This window comes from Bufo gargarizans, chromosome 6 (assembly GCF_014858855.1).
Source record: "Bufo gargarizans isolate SCDJY-AF-19 chromosome 6, ASM1485885v1, whole genome shotgun sequence".
Taxonomy (NCBI): domain Eukaryota; kingdom Metazoa; phylum Chordata; class Amphibia; order Anura; family Bufonidae; genus Bufo; species Bufo gargarizans.
In genome coordinates this window covers 141,342,556-141,365,109 of record NC_058085.1, presented here as the reverse complement: position 1 = coordinate 141,365,109, position 22,554 = coordinate 141,342,556, and the positions used below count along the sequence as shown (strand labels likewise).

The following is a 22,554-nucleotide window of genomic DNA, read 5'->3' as shown; positions in this document are numbered from 1 at the left end:
CAGTGAGAGGAGGGTGCACCCTTTCTTTCCTCAAGGCACTCCCTGTAGTTGGGGCTCCTTCCTGATGGTAGTTTGGGATGCTCTTGACGTTGGTGATTGTATGGGTACCTGATAGGAAGTGTAGTACTGCAATGGCCAGTGTATGGTGTAGTAGGAGTCTGAAAAACAGGCCAGAGGAAGAAGAATAAATGTCTCTTTTTTACGGAGTGTAAAATAGGACTTGTAGTACATCCAACAATAATTTGTACACAGTGCAAATCCTTTTCTTAGATGGCGAAGGGGCAAAAATATGGCACTCTTGGTATACTAGCTTGCTAAAGTCTCTCTCTCTAGAATCTCTGGCTAGCAACTGTAGTCTGGCAATTGTGGCTGTAGTGTCCACTGTGGGATACAGGTTTTTGATGCACATATGGCCAGGATATGGTTAAGTGTGACTCTCTCACAGAGATCTGTTAGTCTCTGAATCCTAAGGCCTAAGGAGAAGGAGCACATGAACTTTGTTTTATCCCTCCTCACTCGCTAGACACTAGAATGCCCCTCCAGACAGCAAGCAGGAGCAGCTCACTCCTGCCAAGAGGGGAAGAACAGGGTGGTTAATAGTGAACAGTAAAACAATGTACAACAACTCGAAATTCTGAGAAATGTTCCTGAAGGTCTTTTTCAGTCAAGCGTGGGTTCTCATTTGCCTTTCTAGCAATCCTACGAGCAACTGTCTTCCAGTTCTTGTTAACTTCCATTTATTAATTACATTACAAATTGAGGAAATGGGAACCTGAAACTACCTTAAAAGGCACAAGCTGAAAGTTTTACCATGGCCCTCACAGTCCCCTGATCTGAACATCATTGAAAATCTGTGCATAGACCTCAAAACAACAGGGCATGCCCAGGAATCTCACAGAAATGGTAGACTTTTGCAAGGAATGATGGATGAATGTTAAAGAATGGATGAAAATCATGAATTGAAAGACTCTTCGCTGGTTACAAAAAGTGATTACAAGCTGTGATACTTGCCAAAGAGAGTGCTACTAGGTACTAACCATGCAGGGTGCCCAAACGTTTGCTTCTTCTTTTTTTTTGTTGCTATTTTGAAAATGTAAAAGATGAATACAATATGTTGTTTTTGGTTTAAAATGCAAAGAGAATGTGTCATCGTTACCTTTATACCTTTTGGGGATCATTTCATTTTCAACTTTCTTATGGGGAATCTGTCACCTACGTTATCGCTATTTAAGTAAAGGAGTTGCATAGTGGTACATTGTGCCTTATTTACAAATGTAACTTTCTTTAAGCCATCTGTGTTTCCTATTTTCAGAAAAAGAACTTTGTTTGAAATGCAAATGAGCCTTCAAAATGCCCAGCGGGGCGTTACACTCGGCAGAAAGCCCAAGTACGCCTTTTGCCAGTGCCCAGGCCCGCGTCCTCTCGGCTTTGACAAAACTCCTCCTGCTTTAATATGTACGCCCCCTACGCCGCCATGTCATATGGAGTTAGGGCTGAAATGTGGCGTGGTGTACATATTGAAGCAGGGGGAGTTATGTCAAAGCCGAGAGGAGGTGGGCTTGGGCTGTGCATTAAGGCAGGCTTGAAGATCTGTAGTTTTTATTGATACCATTTTGGAGTGTGTATGACTTTTTGGACACTTTTTCTGGAAGGTAAAGTGACAAAATAATGGCAAATTAGCTATTTTGATTTTTCTTTCTATTACGCCATTTGCCATATGAGATAAATATTTTTATATTATAATATATGCCTATGATGTTTACTTTTTTGTTTTGTTTTTCTTTTGTTCTAGGGTAGGGGGGGATTTGAATTTTTATATTTTTGAAACTTTTTCTCCCTTTTTTTAAGTTAACCTAGGTGACTATAACATGCAATAATTAGATTACCTCTTGTATTCTATAATTGATATCTATGCATTACAGAATACAAGATTCAGCATATTCCAATGCAGTGCTGCCACTTGCAAGGAAGCATTGGAATATACTAGTAATTGACCTAGACCTAGTACAGGCTCAGGCCTATTACTAGTATGGGGTGCCTTGCCCAATCTCAGCCAGGGGAAGATGGCCCAGGCCAGGATGCACGCAGCTACTAGTTTTAGCGCTCCCAGATGTGTTGTCACATTTGACCACAGCATTTGTGGGGTTAAATGGTTGTTTTACCATGTACAATAGCAGAAACCCAGTGGTAATGGTGCCTGCTCCCCTCACAAGCGGGTGAGATCATTAAAACCCGTACGTTTGCTGTATATGTACAGTGGAGGTCCGGAAAGGGTTAAAGGTGTTTTCCACTGATCATCTGTTTACGGCAGTCACGTCCTCGAAAAATAACAGTGGACAGAGCCAGAAGCAGAAGGCTGCATACAATCTTTGTTTCTGGCGCTATCAATATCCAAAATGTGGAACACAAGTTACCCATTCCACTTCCCTCTTCATAGCTTAATAAACTAGTCTCTTTTGATTATCATATCATTGAGGCTACAACTTTATATCGCCCTCTAAGTAAAGGAGGTCTAGGCCTTCCACAGATTTCTGCTTATTACCATGCTTCTCATTAAGAACTGGCACATCATTGGTTGTCTTCATCCACTAATAAGCAATGGGTGCTACTTGAAAGGCAGCTGCCTCCATCAGTATCACTCAATCTGATACCCTGGCTTCTTTTGTTACATGCTACTTTTTCTGATCTCAGGCAATTACAATAAAAGCTGGCCTTAACTCTTGGAGAAAGTATGTGGAGGTGAAATCTCTTCCTCCTTTGAGGTTTCCAAAACTTCCTATGCACAAGTATTTGATCCAAATTGACATACCTGGATTGAAGCAGGCATTGTGACATTAGGAGACACTTTGGAGAACAACCATTTACTAGCTTTCTCTGATATTACTACTAAGTTTCACATTTCCCCATTAGATTTTTATAAGTACTTACAGGTTTAATATTGGGGATCATTTACGAACAGCTATACGCCACTTTTGTGGCATATATCTGACGCAAATTCTGTTGCATGCCATGTTGCGGCAGAATTTGCGACTTCTTCCCGGCTCACGCCAGGTCTAATAAAGGAGACATGAACTGGGTGGGGAAGGGGACGGGCCAGCAGGCCCGTCTCATTCAAAATTTTCCACGTCTGGTTTAGATGTAGAAAATGAACTAAATGTAAGACAGCAAGGAAGCTGTCTTACATTTAGAATCGGTGGTGGATACTGGCGCCTCTACACAACTTTCTCGATCCACAGTCTAAAACTCTGGTCTTATTATACAGTGTGCTGTCGGCATCCGCATTTGCGGAGCGCGGCCCCGATCTTCCGGTCCGCAGCTCCGCAAGAGATAGAACGTGTCCAATTCTTGCCCGCAGCTTGCGGACAAGAATATGCATTTCTATAGGGGTGCCGGGCGGGTGTGTTGCGGATCTGCAATTTGTGGGTCCGCAACACACCACAGTCGTGTAAATGTACCCTAACAGTGAGTTTCACAGCACCCCCCTCCCTTAACAGTGACCTCCTCAGGGGCCCGTCCCCTTAACAGTTACCTCCATAGTACCCCGCTGCTGTAACAGTGACTTCCACAGCAGTTGCCCCTTTAATAGTGGCCCTGCCCCCCTTAAAGTGGTTCTATAGTTTGTTTTAACTGATGATCTATCCTCTGGATAGATCATCAGCATCTGATCGGCGGGGGTCCGACACCCAGGATCAGCTGTTTGAGAAGGCAGTGGCGGTCCAGCAGCGCCGCGGCCTTCTCACTGTTTACCGCTGGCCCAGTGACGTCACGACTTGTATCAACTGGCCTGGGCGGGGCTAAGCTCCATTCAAGTGAACAGTGACCTCCACAGCGGCCTGCACCCTTCTTAACAGCAACATCCACAGTGAACACCTCTTTAACAGTGACCTCCACAGCACCCTGCCCCTTTAATGCTAGGGCTACACGACGACATGTGTCACGCAACATTTTGTCTCAACAATTTTTATAATGATAGGCTATGGTGTCGCACTGCGACATGTGACTTGCTGCGACATGACAGTCGCAAAAAAAAACATCCGTCGCAGCATGTCACATGTCGCAGTTTTTAATCGCTTGGTGTTGCTCTTTTTGTGATGTAAGGTGACAAAAAAATGGCTTTTTTAACACCTTTTCTACGACGTTCAGGTGAGGGGGTGGATCATGTGATATTTTTGTAGAGCCGGTCGTTACGACCCAATATGTCTGGTTTCCTCTTTTTTTTACATTTTTATGTGCTTTATTTGGGGATTTATTTATTTTTATTACTTGAAACAAATTTTTTTTATTATGAAAAACACTTTATTTTTACTTTTTTTAAACTTTATATTTTTGTCCCACTCTGGGACTTCAACTTTTGGGGTCTGATTCTCTCAGGTGAACACCGTAATTTTTTTAAAATAAAAACTGTGTCAAAAAAGCAATTTTTTGTCACTTTACATCACAAAAAGTGTAATACCAAGCGATCAAAAAGTCATATGCACCCTAAAATTGTACCTTTCAGAATATGAAGACACAAAAAATTATTTTTTTCAAAAATGCTTTATTATGTAAAGCTGAAACAAACAACCAAAAAAGTAGTCATATTTGGTATTGTCGCATCCGTAACAACCTGCTCTATAAAAATAGCACATGATCTAACCTGTCAGATAAACATTGTAAAAAACAAAAAATAAACAGTGCCAAAACAGCTATTTTTTGTTACCTTGCCTCACAAAAAGTGTAATATAGAGCAACCAAAAATCATATATACCCTAAAATAGTACCAACAAACTGCCACCTTATTCCGTAGTTTCCAAAATGTGGTCACTTTTTTGGAGTTTCTACTCTAGGGGTGCATCAGGGGGTCTTTAAATGTGACATGGCAACTTAAAATTATACCAGTGAAATCTGCCTTCCAAAAAACATATGGCATTCCTTTACTTCTGCGCCCTGCCGTGTGCCAGTACAGCAGTTTACGACCACATATGGGGTGTTTTTTTTAAGCTACAGAATCAGGCCTCTTGCACACAAACATTGTGCATCCGTTCCGTGCATTGGGGACCACAATTTGCGGTCCCCAATGCACCTGCAGCAGCCGGGATGGATCGAGACCCATTTAACTTGAAGGCATTGATGGAAGGCAGGGTCAGCAATACCATATTGTGGCAAATTATACCACCCCAACAGAGTTAAATATCACAGTCCATCATAAAATACTGCCAGCAGAACAAAATACATCCCCAAAAACTTCCACTGGCCGGCTGTGAAATTTTCCTGTAAGGTCTATGGCCAATCCTTCCCTGGCTGTTGGTCTGTGTGTCCATTTTTTGCTCTCCATGTGTCATCCGTATTCCACCTGCGCTGCTAGGCTGAAGAAGGGATTTTCAGAGCATCTCCTACCATAGTTAGTGTCTCATGCATAGTCACTTCTCCAGTAGCGGAAACAGAGCCTCTCTGCTTGCACCGCTACTCAGAGCGTAGGTGTGAGCTATCAATCAAACTGCAGGACATAGTATATTGAGCAGCAGTGACGGCACCTTACTTCTTAAGAACTCATTGTGATGAACGACTTGATTCATACAAATCAATTTTCTCAACTCTATTATGAAGCCAGAACTTTTTTATTTCTCCACTAACACACTGATTGTGTGAGGACTTGTTTATTGTAGGGTAGTGTCATATCAGGTAGGGAGCAGTGCACCATAAGTTCCACCCACACCACTGTCCCTACCTACTTGGAAGATATGACCTCAACAACAGCCCCCAACTTGGCCAAGGTCCCATGACTGTATAAGTCCACAGGATAAAACAAAAAGGAGCGTCAGATAACCAGGTGAGGAGCAGAGGAGTACACACAGGCAGAGTCAGAATCCAAGAACAAATCCAAAACAAGCCACGGTCAAAACTGTACAGAAAATGTCAGAGCAAAAACAAAAAAACAAACACAGAGTCACACCAGGAGACTTCACAAAGTAAGGCCTCATGCACACGACCGTTTTTTTTTAAGGTCCGCAAAAACGGGGTCCGTAGGTCCGTGACCGTTTTTTCATCCGTGGGTCTTCCTTGATTTTTGGAGGATCCACGGACATGAAAAATTAAAAAAAAATCTAAGTCAAGTTTGCCATTGAAATTATAGGAAAAAACGGACACGGATCACTGACACGGATGACAATCTTGTGTGCATCCGTGATTTTTCACAGACCCTTTGACTTGAATGGGTCCGTGAACCGTTGGCCGTGAAAAAAATAGGACAGGTCATATTTTTTTCACGGCCAGGAAACACGGATCACGGATGCGGCTGCAAAACGGTGCATTTTCCGATTATTTCACGGACCCATTGAAAGTCAATGGGTCCGCGAAAAAAAAACGGAAAACGGAACAACGGCCGCGGATGCACACAACGGTCGTGTGCATGAGGCCTAAATCTGCAGACAAGGGAAAAGTCAAAGACAAACCAAGGTCAGAGATCCAGTAGTACAAGAAAGCAGGCAAAACACACTTGTGTGGCAAAGAAGACCAATCACAGGTGACTGTGGCCTGCAATTTAAATCCTCCAATAAGGGCTCATGCACACGACTGTGGTTTGTGTCCACATCCAATCTGCATTTTTTGCTAGTCGGATGCGACCCCAATCACTTCAATGGGGCCGCAAAAGATGCAGATAGCACACTGTGTGCTGTCCAAATCCGCACATCCATTTTGTGTCATCCGCAAAATTACAGAACACATTACGAACAAGGATAGGACTTTTCTATAAAGGCCAGCCGCCCCGTTCCGCAAAATGCAGAATGTACACAGCCAGTATCCATGTTTTGCGGATCCACAATTTGTAGACTGCAAAAACGCCTACAGCCATGTGCATGGGCGCAAAGAAAGCACGGGACGCTGGCCCTGCATTCAGATAGGGCAAGCATCTCTGACATCAGCACGAACTGGGCGCCGGTGTTCTGCCAGATTTCTATAGCTTGCCGAAAGTCTATAGCGGAAATGACATGGTGCGCTGCGCAAGCGCACTTCAGCGAAGCATTCCTGCTGCCTCCACTGGAGTAGTTCGCACACCGCGCGTGCGCAGACTTAAGGGTATAGATTTCTTAAAGTGACAGTCATCTCCATTAATTTGTACGCTCGCCGCGCTCGGCATTTAGTAAAACTACCTCTATGCCGCCATTGATAGTAAAGAAGGAAACGGATGGTAAAGAAAGAGATGGATAGTCTCTTTCTTTACCATCCATTTCCTTCTTTACTATCAATGGCGGCATAGAGTTAGCCTTACTAAATGCCGAGCACAGCGAGGCCACAAATTAATGTAGATGCTGTATTTTACTGGAGGTGACTGTCACTTTAAGGCGATGATTCGGATGATTTGTGGAAGCGCGCTTGTGCTAGCTGTGGGAGTGCAGACAGGTAATTATGTGACTGCTAGGTTTTATTGGTACCATTTCGCATTTTTTTGGAGATAAGGTAAAAAAAAAAATAACAGCAATACTGGCATAGTTTTCTGTAATTTTTTTTATTAAGTTTACCATGCGGGATAGTATGAATTGACTTGGACACACCAACACCAATGTGCATCCGTTCACACTTGCGCGTTTTACAGCGCGTTCCTACGCGCTGTAAAACGCGCAACACATGAAAACCAATGCTTCCCTATGGGGCTGGTTCACATTTTCGCGTTTTACAGCGCGTTTGAACGCGCTGTAAAACGCCCGACGCTCAAACAAGTACAGGAGCATTTTTTGGCGCGTTTGACGCGCGTTTGGGCCATAGACTCTTTGGACAACACTGCTGTCAATCACCCAAACGCGCGTCAAACGCGCGTTTACTATTACAAAAAATGCGCATAAATACGCGCGACAAAATCGCGCGTTTGCGAAACGCTTAGGTGTGAAACCAGGGTTAGAGATGAACGAAGTTCATATTTTGAAATTCGTTCACACTTCTTTTGGTGGTAAAAGCAGAATTGCATTATGAATTCCGTAACACAATTCTATGACGGAATGCATAACGGAATGCCTTGTACAGGGGATCAGACCCCAAAAAGTTCTGGGGGAAAAAAAAGCTCTCTTTTCCCAAAAGGGCTCATTTACACGGCCGTAGGTGGGCCGTTTCGTGCATTGGGGACCGCAATTTGTGGTCCCCAATGCATGGGCAACCTCTGTACGGCCGCCGGGGTGAATCCAGACCCATTCAACTTGAATGGGTCTGCATTTGTCCATTCTGCAAAAAGATAGGACATGTTCTATCTTTTTGTGTAACGGAAGTATGGAACGGAACCCCACAGAAGCACTCTGTAGGGTTCCGTTCCATGCTTCCGTTTTGCACCGCTCCGCATCTCCGGCTTTGCGGACCCATTCAAGTGAATGGGTCCGCATCCGCGTATATACCCCAAAATGGTACCAATCAAACCGTCGTCTCATCCCGCAAAAAATGATTCTCTACCTAAAACAATCATCTAAAAAATAAAAAAAAATAGGGCAGTCAGAAAATGGCAACACAAAAACAAGATTTATTTCTGTTCAAAAATGCATTTACTGTGAAAGGCCTCATGCACACGACAGTGTTTTTTCACTGTCAGTGATTTGGCTTCAGTGATCCGTGTCCAATTTAGCTTCAGTTGTGTTTCCTGTGTTAATGAAAAGTATAATTTTATTGCACCAAAGCCTTGTAGAAAAAAGCGGACACGGATGACATACCAGTTGTGCATCTGTTTTTTTTACGGACCCATCGACTTGAATGGATCCGTCCTCCGTTTTCCACTGACAAAAATAGGACAGGTTATATTTTTTTGACGGACTGGAATCACGGATCACGGACGCAGAGAAAAAACGGAGGACTATCAGTTTTTTTTCACAGCTCCATAGTAATGAATGGGACCTCCGCTAAACTGTGAAAAATGACGGAACAGACGCGGATGCACACAATGGTCGTGTGCATGAGGCCTAAAACGTAACAAAAATAAAACTAATAGACATATTGGGTGTCGCTGTGTCCATAACAACCTGCTCTATAAAAATAACACATTATATGCCCCCTCAGGTGAATACTGTAAAAAAAGGAAATGTAAAAATACAACCTAACAACCTTTTTTCCACCTTGCCTCACAAAAAGTGTAAGGCCTCGTTCACACTTCAGTGTTTAGTCAGTGATTTCCATCAGTGATTTGTGAGCCAAAACCAGGTGCAACTCAAACACAGAACAGGAGCAGATCTTTCCCTTCTACCTCATGTCTGTGAAAGCTCCACTTCTGGTTTTGGCTCACAAATCACTGATGGAAATCACTGACCAAACACTGAAGTGTGAAAGAGGCCTAATACAAAGCGATCAAAAAGTCTAATGTACCCTAAAATGGTAACAATAAAAACGTCACCTCATTCCACAAATAATGACAATCATTTAAAAAAATAAAAACCAATGGCGGCCATAAACCAATCCATCAAAATCTGCGCTGCAAAAGCCATTTGGCGCTCCTTCCATTCTGAATCCTGCCATGTCCCCCCCCCCCCCAAGCAGATTACCACTACATATGGAGTGTTGCCGTATTCAGGAGAAAATGGGTAACAAATTATGGGGTGCTTTTTCTACTGTTACCCCTTGTAAAAATGAAAAATTAGGGGCTAAAGCAACATTTTATTGGAAGAAATTAAACTTTTCATTTTCACAGCCAAGTGTTTTTTTTTATTCCGTCAAACGCTTAGGGGGTCAAAGTGCTCAGTACCCCCTTAATATATTATTTGAAGGTTGTAGTTTCAAAAATGGGGTCACTTTGAGAGTTTCCACTGCGAGGGGTACGCCTGGGTATCTTCAAATACAAAATGGTGCCTAAAAACCATTCTAGCTCCAAAATCCATATGGCGCTCCTTTCCTTCTGACCACAGCCATGTGCCAATAGAGAAGTTTACCACCACATATCGGGTATTTCTGTAAACTGCAGAATCAGAGTCCGTTCCGTTGGTTTTTTTTTGCGGACCTTATGCGAAACTATTCAGTTCAATTGGTCCGCAAAAAAAGTTACTCCATGTGCATTCCGTTTCCATATGTCCGAATTTACGTTCCGCAAAAAAAATAGAACATGTCGAATTATTGCCCGCATTAGGCCTCTTGCACACGACCGTATGGCTTTTTCAGTATTTTGCGGTCCGTTTAATGGATCCGTTGTTAAGTTTTATGTTTCGGTTCTGTTTCCGTTTCCACTCAGTTTCTGTTCCCGTTCTGTAGTTCCGCAAAAAATCTCTGCATGGTTTCCATAAGCGATCCGTTGTTTGCAGATCGCAAACAGAAACATAACATTTTTAATCATTAAAGAGGTCCTTTCACCTGGAAAAACATTGTGAACTAAGTATCCTGACATATACAGCGGCGCCCAGGGATCTCACTGCACTTACTATTATCCCTGGGCGCCGCTCCGTTCTCCTGTTATGCCCTCCGGTATGTTCGGGGACTTGGTTATAGGAGGAGGAGACTGCCCTTGTTCTGCTGGACATCTCCTTCTCCCATGCTGTAGCGTTGGCCAATCGCATCGCAGAGCTCACAGCCTGGGAGAAAAAAACCTCCCAGGCTGTGAGCTCTGCGCTGCGATTGGCCAGCGCTACAGCCTAGGAGGAGGAGACGCCCAGCAGAACAAGGGCAGACTCCGCCTACTATAACCAAGAGTCCTAAGTCTCTGCCTACTATAACCTACTGAGCGAAGATACCGGAGGGCATAACGGGAGAACGGAGTGGCGCCCAGGGATAATAGTAAGTGCAGTGAGATCCCTGGGTGCCGCTGTATATGTCAGTATACTTAGTTCACAATGTTTTTCCAGGTGAAAGGTCCTCCTCAATGCAATGTACAGTAATGTGTTTTAACAGTATACACATGGGCAAAGTGGGCGTGGATCCGCAAAAAACGGATGACATACGGATTTGTTCCATATGCATTACGTATTTTTGCTGACCCATTGACTTGAATGGAGCCACGGATCGTTATTTGCGGGCAATAATAGGACAAGTTATATCTTTCGGCGGAACGGATATACAAAAACGAAATGCGTACGGAGTACATTGTTTTTTTTTTTTGCGGAACAATTGAAATAAATGGTTCCGCATACGGATCGCAAATGAAATCCGCAAAAACGGAAAGGAAACGAAAAAAAAACAAAAAACGTTTGTGTGCAAGAGGCCTTACGGACAAGGATAGTACAGTTCTATGATGGGCCAGCTGTTCCGATCTGCAAAATACGTAATACGCACGGATGTTATCCGTATTTTTTGCGGACAGCAAAATGCCTACAGTCGTGTGCATGAGCCCGTAGTGCTTCCAGTGTTCCGTTCCGTGACTCAGTTTCGCATTTCTGGAATTGCGGACCCATTCAAGTGAATGAGTCTGTATCCGTGATGCGTGGTACACACGGCCGGCGACATGAGGCCTAAGACTAGGTCTACACGACGACAATTTTTATAATGGCAGTCTATGGTGTCGCACTGCAACAAGCGACATGCTGCGACTGCGACGCGACAGTCGCAGAAAAATCCATCTCAAATAGATTTTTTGTGCGACTTTTGCGTCGCAGTCGCAGCATGTTGCAGTGCGACACCATAGACTAAATGTCGTCATGTAGACCTAGCCTAAATGTGCAATCTGAGCAGACAACTTGAATAATTTGTCAGGTGCAACGGTGGTTTAGACACTTATGTCAGGTGTTTCTAATAAGGGGCAACAGATTTGTTTTCTGCAAAATCATAGTGAAAAAGTGCCTATCATGTATAGCGAGCTGCACCAAATTTGTAATTTACAAATTACTGTACCATGTGTAAGATTTTTATAAATGTGTATAAAATACATTGTACGATGCTACTGATCAATCTTCACCATTGGGGAAATAATAAATAACACAAATGCAATTGCACATGAAAGGGAGTATGCATGCCTCTAGGATCAAAACCAGCAGCAAAGAGGTGAGGACAAAAGCAGATCAAAGTCTGCAAAGCACATGGCACAGAAAACAGGGGAGGGAACCTAGAGGGGGTGAGAGGGCAGGGAAAGGGCGTAGAGTAGATAGCAGTGCCAGATGACAGACAGGACACCAGTAAGAGGGAGGGCAGAGCTGGGAAGGAGGCAGAAGATAAGTGGAAAGGAAGTAAAAGGAAGACTGTACAAGTGACATATAACAATCAGGCAAATATAGGGTAGGAGTGACAGCGAGAGGTGGAGTGAGGGTTGGGAATGATTAAAGAGAATAGAAAGGGAGGAGATGACAGAAGGAGGAGAAGCTAAAAGGGAGGGCAGAGATAAGAAGAGGAAGAAAAGGGTGAAAGAGGGAGGGCAGAGATGAGATGGGAGGTTTGTTGCAAAACAGCTCTCTGGAAGTGATGACACCAACAGAAAAGCCTTCCAATAACTTCCTATGAGACCAACAGCAGCACCAGACACAGTGGGGGAGGTATACACATGAGGCTGCTGTGCACTGGAGATATAAGCCATAGGAGGCTCAGCTAGAAAGAAGATCCACAGCACAAAAGTTACACACAGGAGGAAGCGCAACACCCAGGCTGTATTGCACAACAGTTGTACAAAGGAGGTGCCTGAGAGCTCAGAGGACACATGAGGAGCTCTGCTGGAGATAGCAAACAGGTCACAAGCTGCACAAAAAGCCATAGAATAAAGAGGGTATGCATAGGAGATGATATACAAGAGTAAAGCACAAGCTGCATGGGGCAGAAAGAATACAGGAAGAGGAAGAAAACAAGACGTCAGTCTATATATAGAGGACACGCAGCTTCTATCTACACAAAAGGAAGAAGCTGAAGTCTGAAGGAGCTGCACTACATACAGGGTCACTGAGAAGCACTTCTGGAAGGGCATCGTCCCTCTGTAACTTCACCTCCTCCAGAGGTTCGCCTCTCCCACCTGGACGCCAAATGAATATGATGCGAGGACCAAACCCAGGAATGTACAGGAGTCCGCCAGGACCTTACCAGGTAACCTATAAGGGTACGTTCACACGATCAGGTTTCTGATGCGGTTTTGGAAGCCAAAACCAGAAGTAAATAAAATAAAAAAAGAGAAGTGGTATCTGTCCTTTATACTTTCTCTCCTTTTATGATCCACTCCTGATTTTGGCTTCCAAAACTGCCTCAGGAAACCTGGCCGTGTCGCCGGACCCTATGACAATAATACCAGTAATCCGCCATATCTACTTAATGTGGATTTACCTTTATAGCGCCCACAAGAATATATGAAATTTGATAAGTAGCAATTCTTTAATAAGTTTTAGTATCCAAAACAACAGCACCAAGTGTAATGACAGATTCACAATTTCCTAACAAATTGTAAGTCTTCATATCCAGGATCTGATAATCAAATATAAACCAGAACTTATGGTGTGTATGTATGTGTGCGCATGTATGTGTGTGTGTGTGTGTGTGTGTGTGTGTGTGTGTGTGTATATATATATATATGTGCATATTATACACACAATTTTTTTTATTTATATTTTTTTACTTTTTTTGTTAATATTTTTGATAATTAGGATTTATGTGAGATAACCCGACATTTACTGTATGGTCATAGAAAACTGCTAGACTTGTGACTGATGAGCACAGCCATATAAATGCAAGGTGCTCCATCAGATGCCATATGTATGGAGCATTGCTTCTTGCTCCATATATACAGTTAACCACCAGGCTGAGTACTGTATGGCAGCACAGAGGTCCCATACAAGCTCTGTGTGCCACCACACAGGCTCTCTGCCACGTGCAGGAGGCATTTGTAACGTGAACATTTGCCATGCTTTAGGCTGGGTTCACACCTGAGCGTTTTACAGCGCGTTCCTACGCGCTGTAAAACGCTCAACAAGGAGAAACCAATGATTCCCTATGGGAATGGTTCACACTTGGGCGTTTTACAGAGCGTACGATCGCGCTGTAAAACGCCCGACGCTCCAAAAAGTACATGAGCGACTTTTGGGGCGTTTGTGGCCATAGGACACTGTAGTGAATCACACAAACGCGCGTCAAACGCGCGTCAAACGCGCAATTACTATTACAAAAACGCGCATAAAAATGCGTAAAACGCACGTTTGCGCAACGCTCAAGTGTGAACCCAGCCTTAGGTGTAAAGAACGTTGTCGCCGTTTCCTCAATACTGTAACTACTTGGTACTTTCCATTATAACTAGAGAGGAGCGAATTTCCGCTTATAATATTCGTTCACACTTTGTTTGGTGGTAATAGGTGAATTGCGTTATGGATTCCGTTACCACGGGCCATAATGCAATTCTATGACGGAATGCATAACTAAATGCCTTTAGAGGCATTCTGTTATTCATTCGGTCATAATACAAGTCTATGGGCTGCATAACGGATCCGTCCGGTATCCGTTATGCAGGGGAGGACTCCCTTTAGAGGCATTCCGTTATGCATTCAGTCATAGAATTGCGTTATAGTCCGTGGTAACGGAATCCATAATGCAATTCACCTTTTACCACCAAACGAAGTGTGAACGAATTTCAAAATATGAAATTCGTTCATCTCTAATTACAACATTAAGGGCTTGTTCACACGACCGTATCCGACTGCAAACTGCGGAGCCATAAAACACGGATACTGGCCGTGTGCCTTGCACATTTTGCAGATTAGAACATCCTTCTCCATGATAGAAATGTTTATTCTTGTCAGTAAAAATGGACAAGAATAGGACATGTACTATCTTTTTTGCAGGTCCGCGTAACGGAGGTCTCTGTCCGCGTCTTGGGCGGCCCCACTGAAATGAATGAGTCCGCATCCGAATGGTCGTGTGAATGGGCCCTAAGGTTCTTTCACGTCTGCGTTGAAGACCCGTTGCAGGCCCCCATTACAGATATGGTCAAAAAGACTGGACACAAAAGTCCTGCTCTTTTTCTCCAGTAAAAAAATAGGATTCTGAACAGAAACTAAACGGACTCCATTGTAGTCTATGGCGTCTGTTCTGCTCAGTTCAGGTCAGTTATGTTTCCTATCCGGCACTTCCAGAGCAGAAACAACGGACACCATCCAATGTGAAATCTCACCAGACAAACGATGCATAATTATTGACACGTTGACAGATCCGATTAGAAAAATACAGCACTATGCGCATTGTTTCCTTTATGAAAGCAAAAAATAAAAACCTCTTTACATCAAAATATGGATTTTTAAAAGGAAAGAGCACAATTAAGAAGATCTATACTCACCCACCCAGAGGTATGAGATGGATATGGGTTGAAGCTGCTAATTTTTCATATCCCTGGGAACTGTAAAAAAATCCCTTAAAGGGTTTGTGCTACCATTAAATGCTATTTTAATATAGGTCAGCATAAAAAACTACCGGTAGTTACTTTTTAAATTTACTTTCTGTTACAAAAATGTGAGATGTTCCTTTTACTTCATTCAGAATAATGGCGCCCTCCGGTGTTTAATCTGTATAGTAATGTGCATGTCCAGTTACAGAGGTGGTCGCACATGCTCAGTTTCATCTTTCAACTGCCCAGCCAGATTTCCTGTTAAAAGCTGTAACCGTTGCATAGAGAAAGCTGCAGCAGAAATTATATACAGTACCGCCGGAGAAGGGACACGCTCCCTGAGCTGCCAGCCTGAAGGGAACCTAGCAGAGCAATTGTTGCAATAATTGGGGAGATCTCTTGATCCATATGAGGTAGACGGCTGGTTCTAACCCTGTCATGTACTATATAATGTCTGATTTTAAATTTTTACATTAATCAGGCCATAACACCCTTAAATAAAGGTGGCCACCCCACAATCGCACCATGCTCAACTGCATATATTTTATTTTTTTGTACAAATTATCAAACCAAATTCTAGATAAATAACTTTACTTGCGCTGATTCTTCCACCCTGCCTGTTTTTTTTTTTAATATCTCTCCTACGCTCCACTGTGCCCCCCTGTAGTTTTCCCACTCAGTATGTTAATACTGAGCATCGGAACAGGGAGGAGGAGACGCCAGGGTTTCTCAATGGGCGTCTCCTTCTCCCTGGCTGTGCCGCGATCCACAGTGGAGAGCGTCACAGCCAGGAAGAAAAAACTGCTCAGCTTCTCCCTACCCTACAAGTAAAGGTATTTATCTAGAATAAAAAAAAAAAAACATGAAAGGGCCTCTTTAACATAACACTTAATTATCATTAGTGGTGTGTACGGTCAAACTCCAATTACACCCTACTCTAAAATTCCCCAATTATTTCTAAACCAATAAAAATAACTCTCTGCCAGCATGATCAACCCTATTAAACCAGGCCTGGTGGAGTTGACCCTGCTCATTAAAACGATACCTTTCTTTTCTTTTTAGCTTCCACTGCTGTGGAGATATGTTAACCTAAATTTTTATGTGAATTAGGCAGTTTGAGCACAGAAAAGCCGACATAGCTCTTGGAGGACTGCTACACCTACACCACTCGGTGCTTCGTACACTCTTCCCCCCCCCCCCCTTTGAATGACAGGACTAGACAGCCTTGTGCAAGGCAAGGGCTACATGGCGACGCTGGTTGCGGCCAGGATCGCTAAGCAGTGGTGATCCCATAGAAATTAATGGGATCGCCGCGCCGCTAATAAAAAATCCAACATTGTAGGATTTCTTATGACTGGAGTGGCGATACCATTCCTTTCTGTGGGATCCCCGCTAGTCCCGAACTTAACGGCTACAGCTGTCACACGACCTTAGTCTTTGGTGGTCCAACATTATTTATGGTATAAAAACAGTCATTGGTGTCAGTTTTAGCAAAATCATACCTTCCCCGAGGAAAGCATGATTTTTTTAATGTGCTGTGGCTTACATGTAGAGATTTATTGGTAGCAGCGGAGCCTCTGCAGAAGTTTGCAGGATCCCATTTTTCTCGCATGGCTGTTTTTACACCGCCCTCACCACTTGGGAGTCGGAGGCGTGTGGTGATGACCGAAGACATTAGCCACAGCAACAGAAGAGTGAAAACCACTCCAGTCAGAGGATGGCGTAGTTTTCACTCCAAGTGCACGGACAGCAGGAGGTGCACCTAATTTATAATGAGATCTGCACTTCCGGCAGCACAGGGGCTACCAAAGATCAGCGTAAAAAAAAAACAGTCTTTGATAAATGACCCCAATTATCTAGTAGAGCTCGCCTAATGACTAGGGGTATCTACTGAGCTAATCCTACAAGGCATTGGGAGTCATTTATCTTTATATTTCTATTCAATGGTAAAACTAAAAGTCTCAAGTCCCTTTATTGACTGGCTGAGGGACAATATTTAGTTGTATGGCCGGTTTTACACTGCTTTCGAAAGTTGGGCGGAACTGGGAGGGGGGAGGGCTAGCCAAGCCAGGGCCCTGGCCCCGGCAAACTTACAGGAGTAACTGTTGGCGAAAAACTACTCCAGCCAGAGACTGCTGTAGATGCACACGCCTCGTCACAAATTATCCTAATCTTATGGCAGCGTAGGGGGGAATCTCTTAGTAAATGACCACCATTGTTCCTAGTTTAAGGCCCCTTGCAGGCGAGCGTGTGCGGATTAGGTCCAGATGCGTTGCGAAAGCGTTCAGTGAAAAATGCGCGATTTCGCAAAGTCATTCAGTTTTGTCTGCGATCGTGTTCAGTTGTTCGGTTTTTATTGTGCGGGTGCAATGCGATTTAATGCATTTTGCACGCGCGTGATAAAAAAACGGAATGTTTACAAACAACATCTCTTAGCAACCATCCGTGAAAAACGCATTGCATCTGCACTTGCTTGCGAATGCGATTTTCACGCAGCTCCATGCACTTCTATGTGGCCAGCGTTGCGTGAAAATCACTGAATAAAGAACATGCTGTGATTTTCACACAGTGCACAAGCGATGCGTGAAAACCAACGCACATGTACACAGCCCCATTGAAATGAATGGGTCCGGATTCTGTACGGACTCAATGCGTTCGCATTGCACCCGCACGGGATACTTACGGGTGCATAAAGCAACTGTCTTGGTATGGTGGGAATGGGGGTATCAGGATGGGACATGTACACTTTGAAGCAGGATTACCCAGCAAGCCAAAAGCAAGAAGGCGGCTCATTTATTTGAACGCTAAGCAGTGGTACTGACTGGGCCTTTGTTTGACTGCTGTGCCTCAACTTGTCTAAACTGATGTGGAGTCACTTCTAGGCACTTTAGGCGAAAGAGAGGAGGAGGGGGTCAAGTAGAAAGTGATCTTGATTTTTCTTTGAAAAAGCTCGTAAAAGCGTTCAAATGTGAAAGAAAGCTCATCAAGGAAGTCAGTTTTGCAAGTTACAACAATGCAATAATGCTGCCAGAGAAAAGAATTCTATTGTTTCACTTTTTACAGTTTTGGACTGTGCCTGCCAAGTTATTGAAGGATACTACCGAGGAATTCAATTATTTTGTTGATTTAAAGAGAACCTTTCATGGATTTGATTTATTCTAGATAAATACCTTTACTTGCGGGGTAGCCCCTGCTTATGTTGCCACCCTGCCTGTTTTTTTTCAAATACCGCTCCTGCGCTCCGCTGTGCCCCCCTGTAGTTTTCCCGCTCAGTATGTTAATACGGAGCATCGGAACAGGGAGGAGAATCCAGGGTTTCTCAATGGGCATCTCCTTCTCCCTGGCTGTGCCGCGATCCAATCACAGCGGAGAGCGTCACAGCCAGGGAGAAAAAAAAAAAGCTCACCTTCTCCCATACGAGCAGTATTTTTTTAAAAAAAAGAGGGCAGCATCAGTAAAGGTATTTATCTAGAATAAATAAAAAACATGAAAGGTCCTCTTTAAAGGGGTTATTTCATGTAGAAAAGCTCTGTCCATGTGCCCTATTAGGTTATATGGACATCGTAGAGAGGGATCCTCCCCTGAGCCACAAAACAAAGTCACTTTTTGGCTTGGTGGCTTTTTTCTGGTGGACTCCATCCATTCATGTACTACACTGATTGTCATTCCTTCCGATCGCCGCCATCTAAAACATTCCCAGCTTCCCTCGATAGTATGTTGGTGGTCCCGGGAGCAGGACCTGGGTGATCAGCTATGCCCCCTCAGGGCCGCGTTTTAAAAGGGGTTGTATGCCCACATTCAGAAACTACTACATCAGAGTGCCAACGCCAAGTCACGTCCAAATTGCGGACCTAAAAACATAGCAGACCATGAGGTCTGATGCAATTTAGGCGCATCCCCCAGCCATCTGTGCGCCTAGAACGAAATCTACAGCAGCTGTAGATTTCAGTCTTCTTTTATGCCAGAAAATATAAATTCGCCAGACCCGCTAGCCCTGCCCTCTCCCTCTTTTCGGAAAAGTGGCAAAGGTGGCCTAGAAACTGCCTTTTGAGCTTAGAGTTAGGCCTAATGCACTCGACCGTTGTGTGCATCCGTGGCCGTTGTGCCGTTTTCAGTTTTTTTTCGCGGACCCATTGACTTTCAATGGGTCCGTGGAAAAATCGGAAAATGCACTGTTTGGCAGACAGAAAACCTGTCCTATTTTTTTCACGGCCAACGGTTCAAGGACCCATTCAAGTCAATGGGTCGGTGAAAAATCACGGATGCACACAAGATTGTCATCCGCGTCCGTGATCCGTGTCCGTTTTTCCTATCATTTCAATGGCAAACTTGACTTAGATTTTTTTTTCATTTTTCATGTCCGTGGATCCTCCAAAAATCAAGGAAGACCCACGGACGAAAAAACTATCACGGACCTACGGACCCCGTTTTTGCGAACCTTAAAAAACGGTCGTGTGCATGAGGCCTTAGTGTTTGCAACTTTTTTATATTTTTTTTATGCCAGAAAGGTGGCAATGGTGAATGATAAATTCCTCCCTTTGTCTTTCATGCTGACTAGCGGTCTCCAACTTGCTCTTTAGTGTTGCTATAAGTAGTCTCCTACAATCGCTACACCAGATTTGACTATTTTGAGCGCCAGGTAACAATTTATATACTGTGGCACAGGATGTTCCAAACGCTATATTCTATATAACTTGTTGAAAATGCTGAAGGATTAATTTTCCTACTGAAGCAAAAGGCTGCTAGGAAAGCAAACATTTTAATGATCTGGAATAAAGTGGGTTAATGAGCGCATGGTGTTTCAGATGCTATGCAATGTGTGAAAGTGATATAGGCAGGAATTGGCTTTCAGCTAAAACCTCCTTCATGGTAGATTTCAGTTTGTCCTAACCAATACTTCCCCTCCCCGTCTCCCAAGCAGCGCTACCATATGACTACCTCATGACACACACCGACCACAAGATTAACATTTGCAGCGCTGCAACGAGAAGAAAAAAGTAAACTAGAAAGCACTGGCCAAACACCCGCATTATATACAGTGTTACACTGTATAAATATGGGGTAGTAGGTTACATAGCGTTTACGGTATTCTATGGAGGGAGAGGGATTGACTGATATTCACTTGTGGGCACATCTTCAGGCAGATTACACCCCACAATTGTCAGGCTGATTAATGGGAACAAACATTTGCTATAAACGCTCGTTCCCGACAATGAGCCTGTGTAAATGCAACACGCTCGTTCTTCGGGTGAACTTCTTGTTTATGCAGCACGTTAAATCGTCGGTTCTGGGCAGCAGATTGCGCAGTGTGAACAGCGATCTGCTGCGCAGGAACAATTAATCTGTATGAGGACAGCACAGGATGAGATTTTTTGCGTACCCATAGAATTGAATGGGTCCGTGCACGAAAGCAGTAGCCAGCTCTTTACTTCCACTGATGAGCAGGCAGTTATTTGGGAGCAACGGTCCATTCCTGATAACTGCCTGCTCATTCGGTTCCTCTAAAATCTAAATGCACCTTTACGCTACCCCTTGGCCCTGTGGACTGTCTGCTTTCCCTCCCACATTAGCAGTAGAACAGGCACTTCCCAGTATGCACTAAGCCCTGCCTTTGGAGAGGAATCTAGTTTTTCCAGCTAGGTGAGGCATGTAAACAGCACACCTGGTCTATGGGAGTGGAGAGGTGGTGGGAGGGAGGTGATATTTACCCAGCAGAATGAAAGGACGGTCACACGCTCAGGTTTCTGATGCAGTTTTGGAAGCAAAAACCAGGAGTGAATTCAAAAAAAGAGAAGTCTATGTTCTTTATATTTTCTCTCCTTTTAACATCCACTCCTGATTTTGGTTTCCAAAACTGCATCAAAAAAACCTTTGAGAAAAGTCAGCAGCACAGGTCCAGAGTGCCGCAATGTGTATGGTACAATGGATTTTCTTAAAAAAACTAAAATAAGGTGCATGAACTAGGCCCCAAGGCATCCTGCAAAAGTCCGTCTTATGGCTCTATTTTGTACAGAACCTATGATGGGGCTCCCATTATGGTGCATGAGGTTTTAGGCTAGGTCTACACTACGACATTTGTCGCGCGCCAATTTTTATAATGGCAGTCTATGGTGTCACACTGCAACATACTGCGACGCGACAGTCGCAGAAAATCCATTAGAGAGATGGATTTTTCGGCGACTGTCGCGTCGCAGCATGTCGCTTGTTGCAGTGTGATACCATAGACTGCCATTAATGTGATGCTACCTTCCTATCAAATAGCAAATTATTATCTTCTGGCTCTAACCTTCTGGTAGGCAAGTACAATTTATACACATATATTGCTCTACATATTTCTGTTCATGGGTTTTATGTCCCTTACCACAGGAAGCATGCTGCATACAAGTCATGTAATTTATATTACCATGGGCGGATGAAGTGCATGATGGGCCCGGGGCTGTCTACCCAACTCGGGCCCCTCCCTCCATTTTAGTTTAAAAAAAAAAATCTGTATGAAGAGGCTGCAGTGCTTCGTGAGCGCCAGTCTCTTGCTAGGCCATATGACATCACATTCATCGTTCACAAGGCCTAGCTGCAGCTCTGTCCCATCTGAGTGATTGGGGCTGAGCTGTAATACCAAGCTTAGTGCTATCAAATGGACAGGGCTATGCTTGGTAAGGGGCAAAGAGGCTGTGGCGCTCACTGGAATATCGCGGTCTCCTCAAACAGCGGATTGGTGGGAGTGCCAGGAGTCTGACCCCCACCAATCTCATATTGATGACCTATCCTGAGGATAGGCCATCAATATGTAAATCCCAGAGAACCCTTTTACCTTTTGTTATCTGTAGTGTTACATAGGACTGCAGGTACCATCTACTACATTATTTGTATTCAGAATCTCTATGTAACACCGCAGATAACACAGTGATAACTCTGAGTACAGATAATGTAGTAGATGTCACCTGCAGTCCTATGTAACACCATAGGTAACACGGTAAAAACTCTCTGAGAACAGATAAATGTAGTAGATGTTACGTGCAGTCCTATGTAACCCCCCCACATAACACAGTGAACTATTTATGTTTGTTATGTGGGGTGCTACATAGGTCTGCAGGGAACATCTACTATATCATCTGTACCCAGAAAGCTATCACTGTGTTATGTGGGGTGTTACATAGGACTGCAGGGAATATCTACTACATTATCTGTACTCAGATAAGTTTCTGTGTGCAGATAATGTAGTAGATGGTACCTGCAGTTCTATGTAACACTACATGGCACCTGCAGTCTGCACTGCTCAAAGCTGGAGAGTCCACGTTGTTCTTGTCGCACTGCTCTCCAACCTCCTCCTCTTCCAGCTAGGA

At 43.8% G+C, this 22,554-nt stretch overlaps 1 protein-coding gene across 1 annotated transcript in view; it reads left to right on the top strand.

The window, feature by feature from the left end:
• Nucleotides 1–12,217: 12,217 nt before the first annotated feature.
• Nucleotides 12,218–22,554, top strand: part of SMARCD2 (SWI/SNF related, matrix associated, actin dependent regulator of chromatin, subfamily d, member 2) — a 67,165-nt gene continuing 56,828 nt past the window's right edge. Inside the window, exon 1 of the mRNA XM_044297541.1 lies at nt 12,218–12,933. Coding sequence (XP_044153476.1) covers nt 12,874–12,933 — 60 coding nt within the window. The 5' untranslated portion in view covers nt 12,218–12,873. The remainder of the gene's footprint in view (nt 12,934–22,554) is intronic.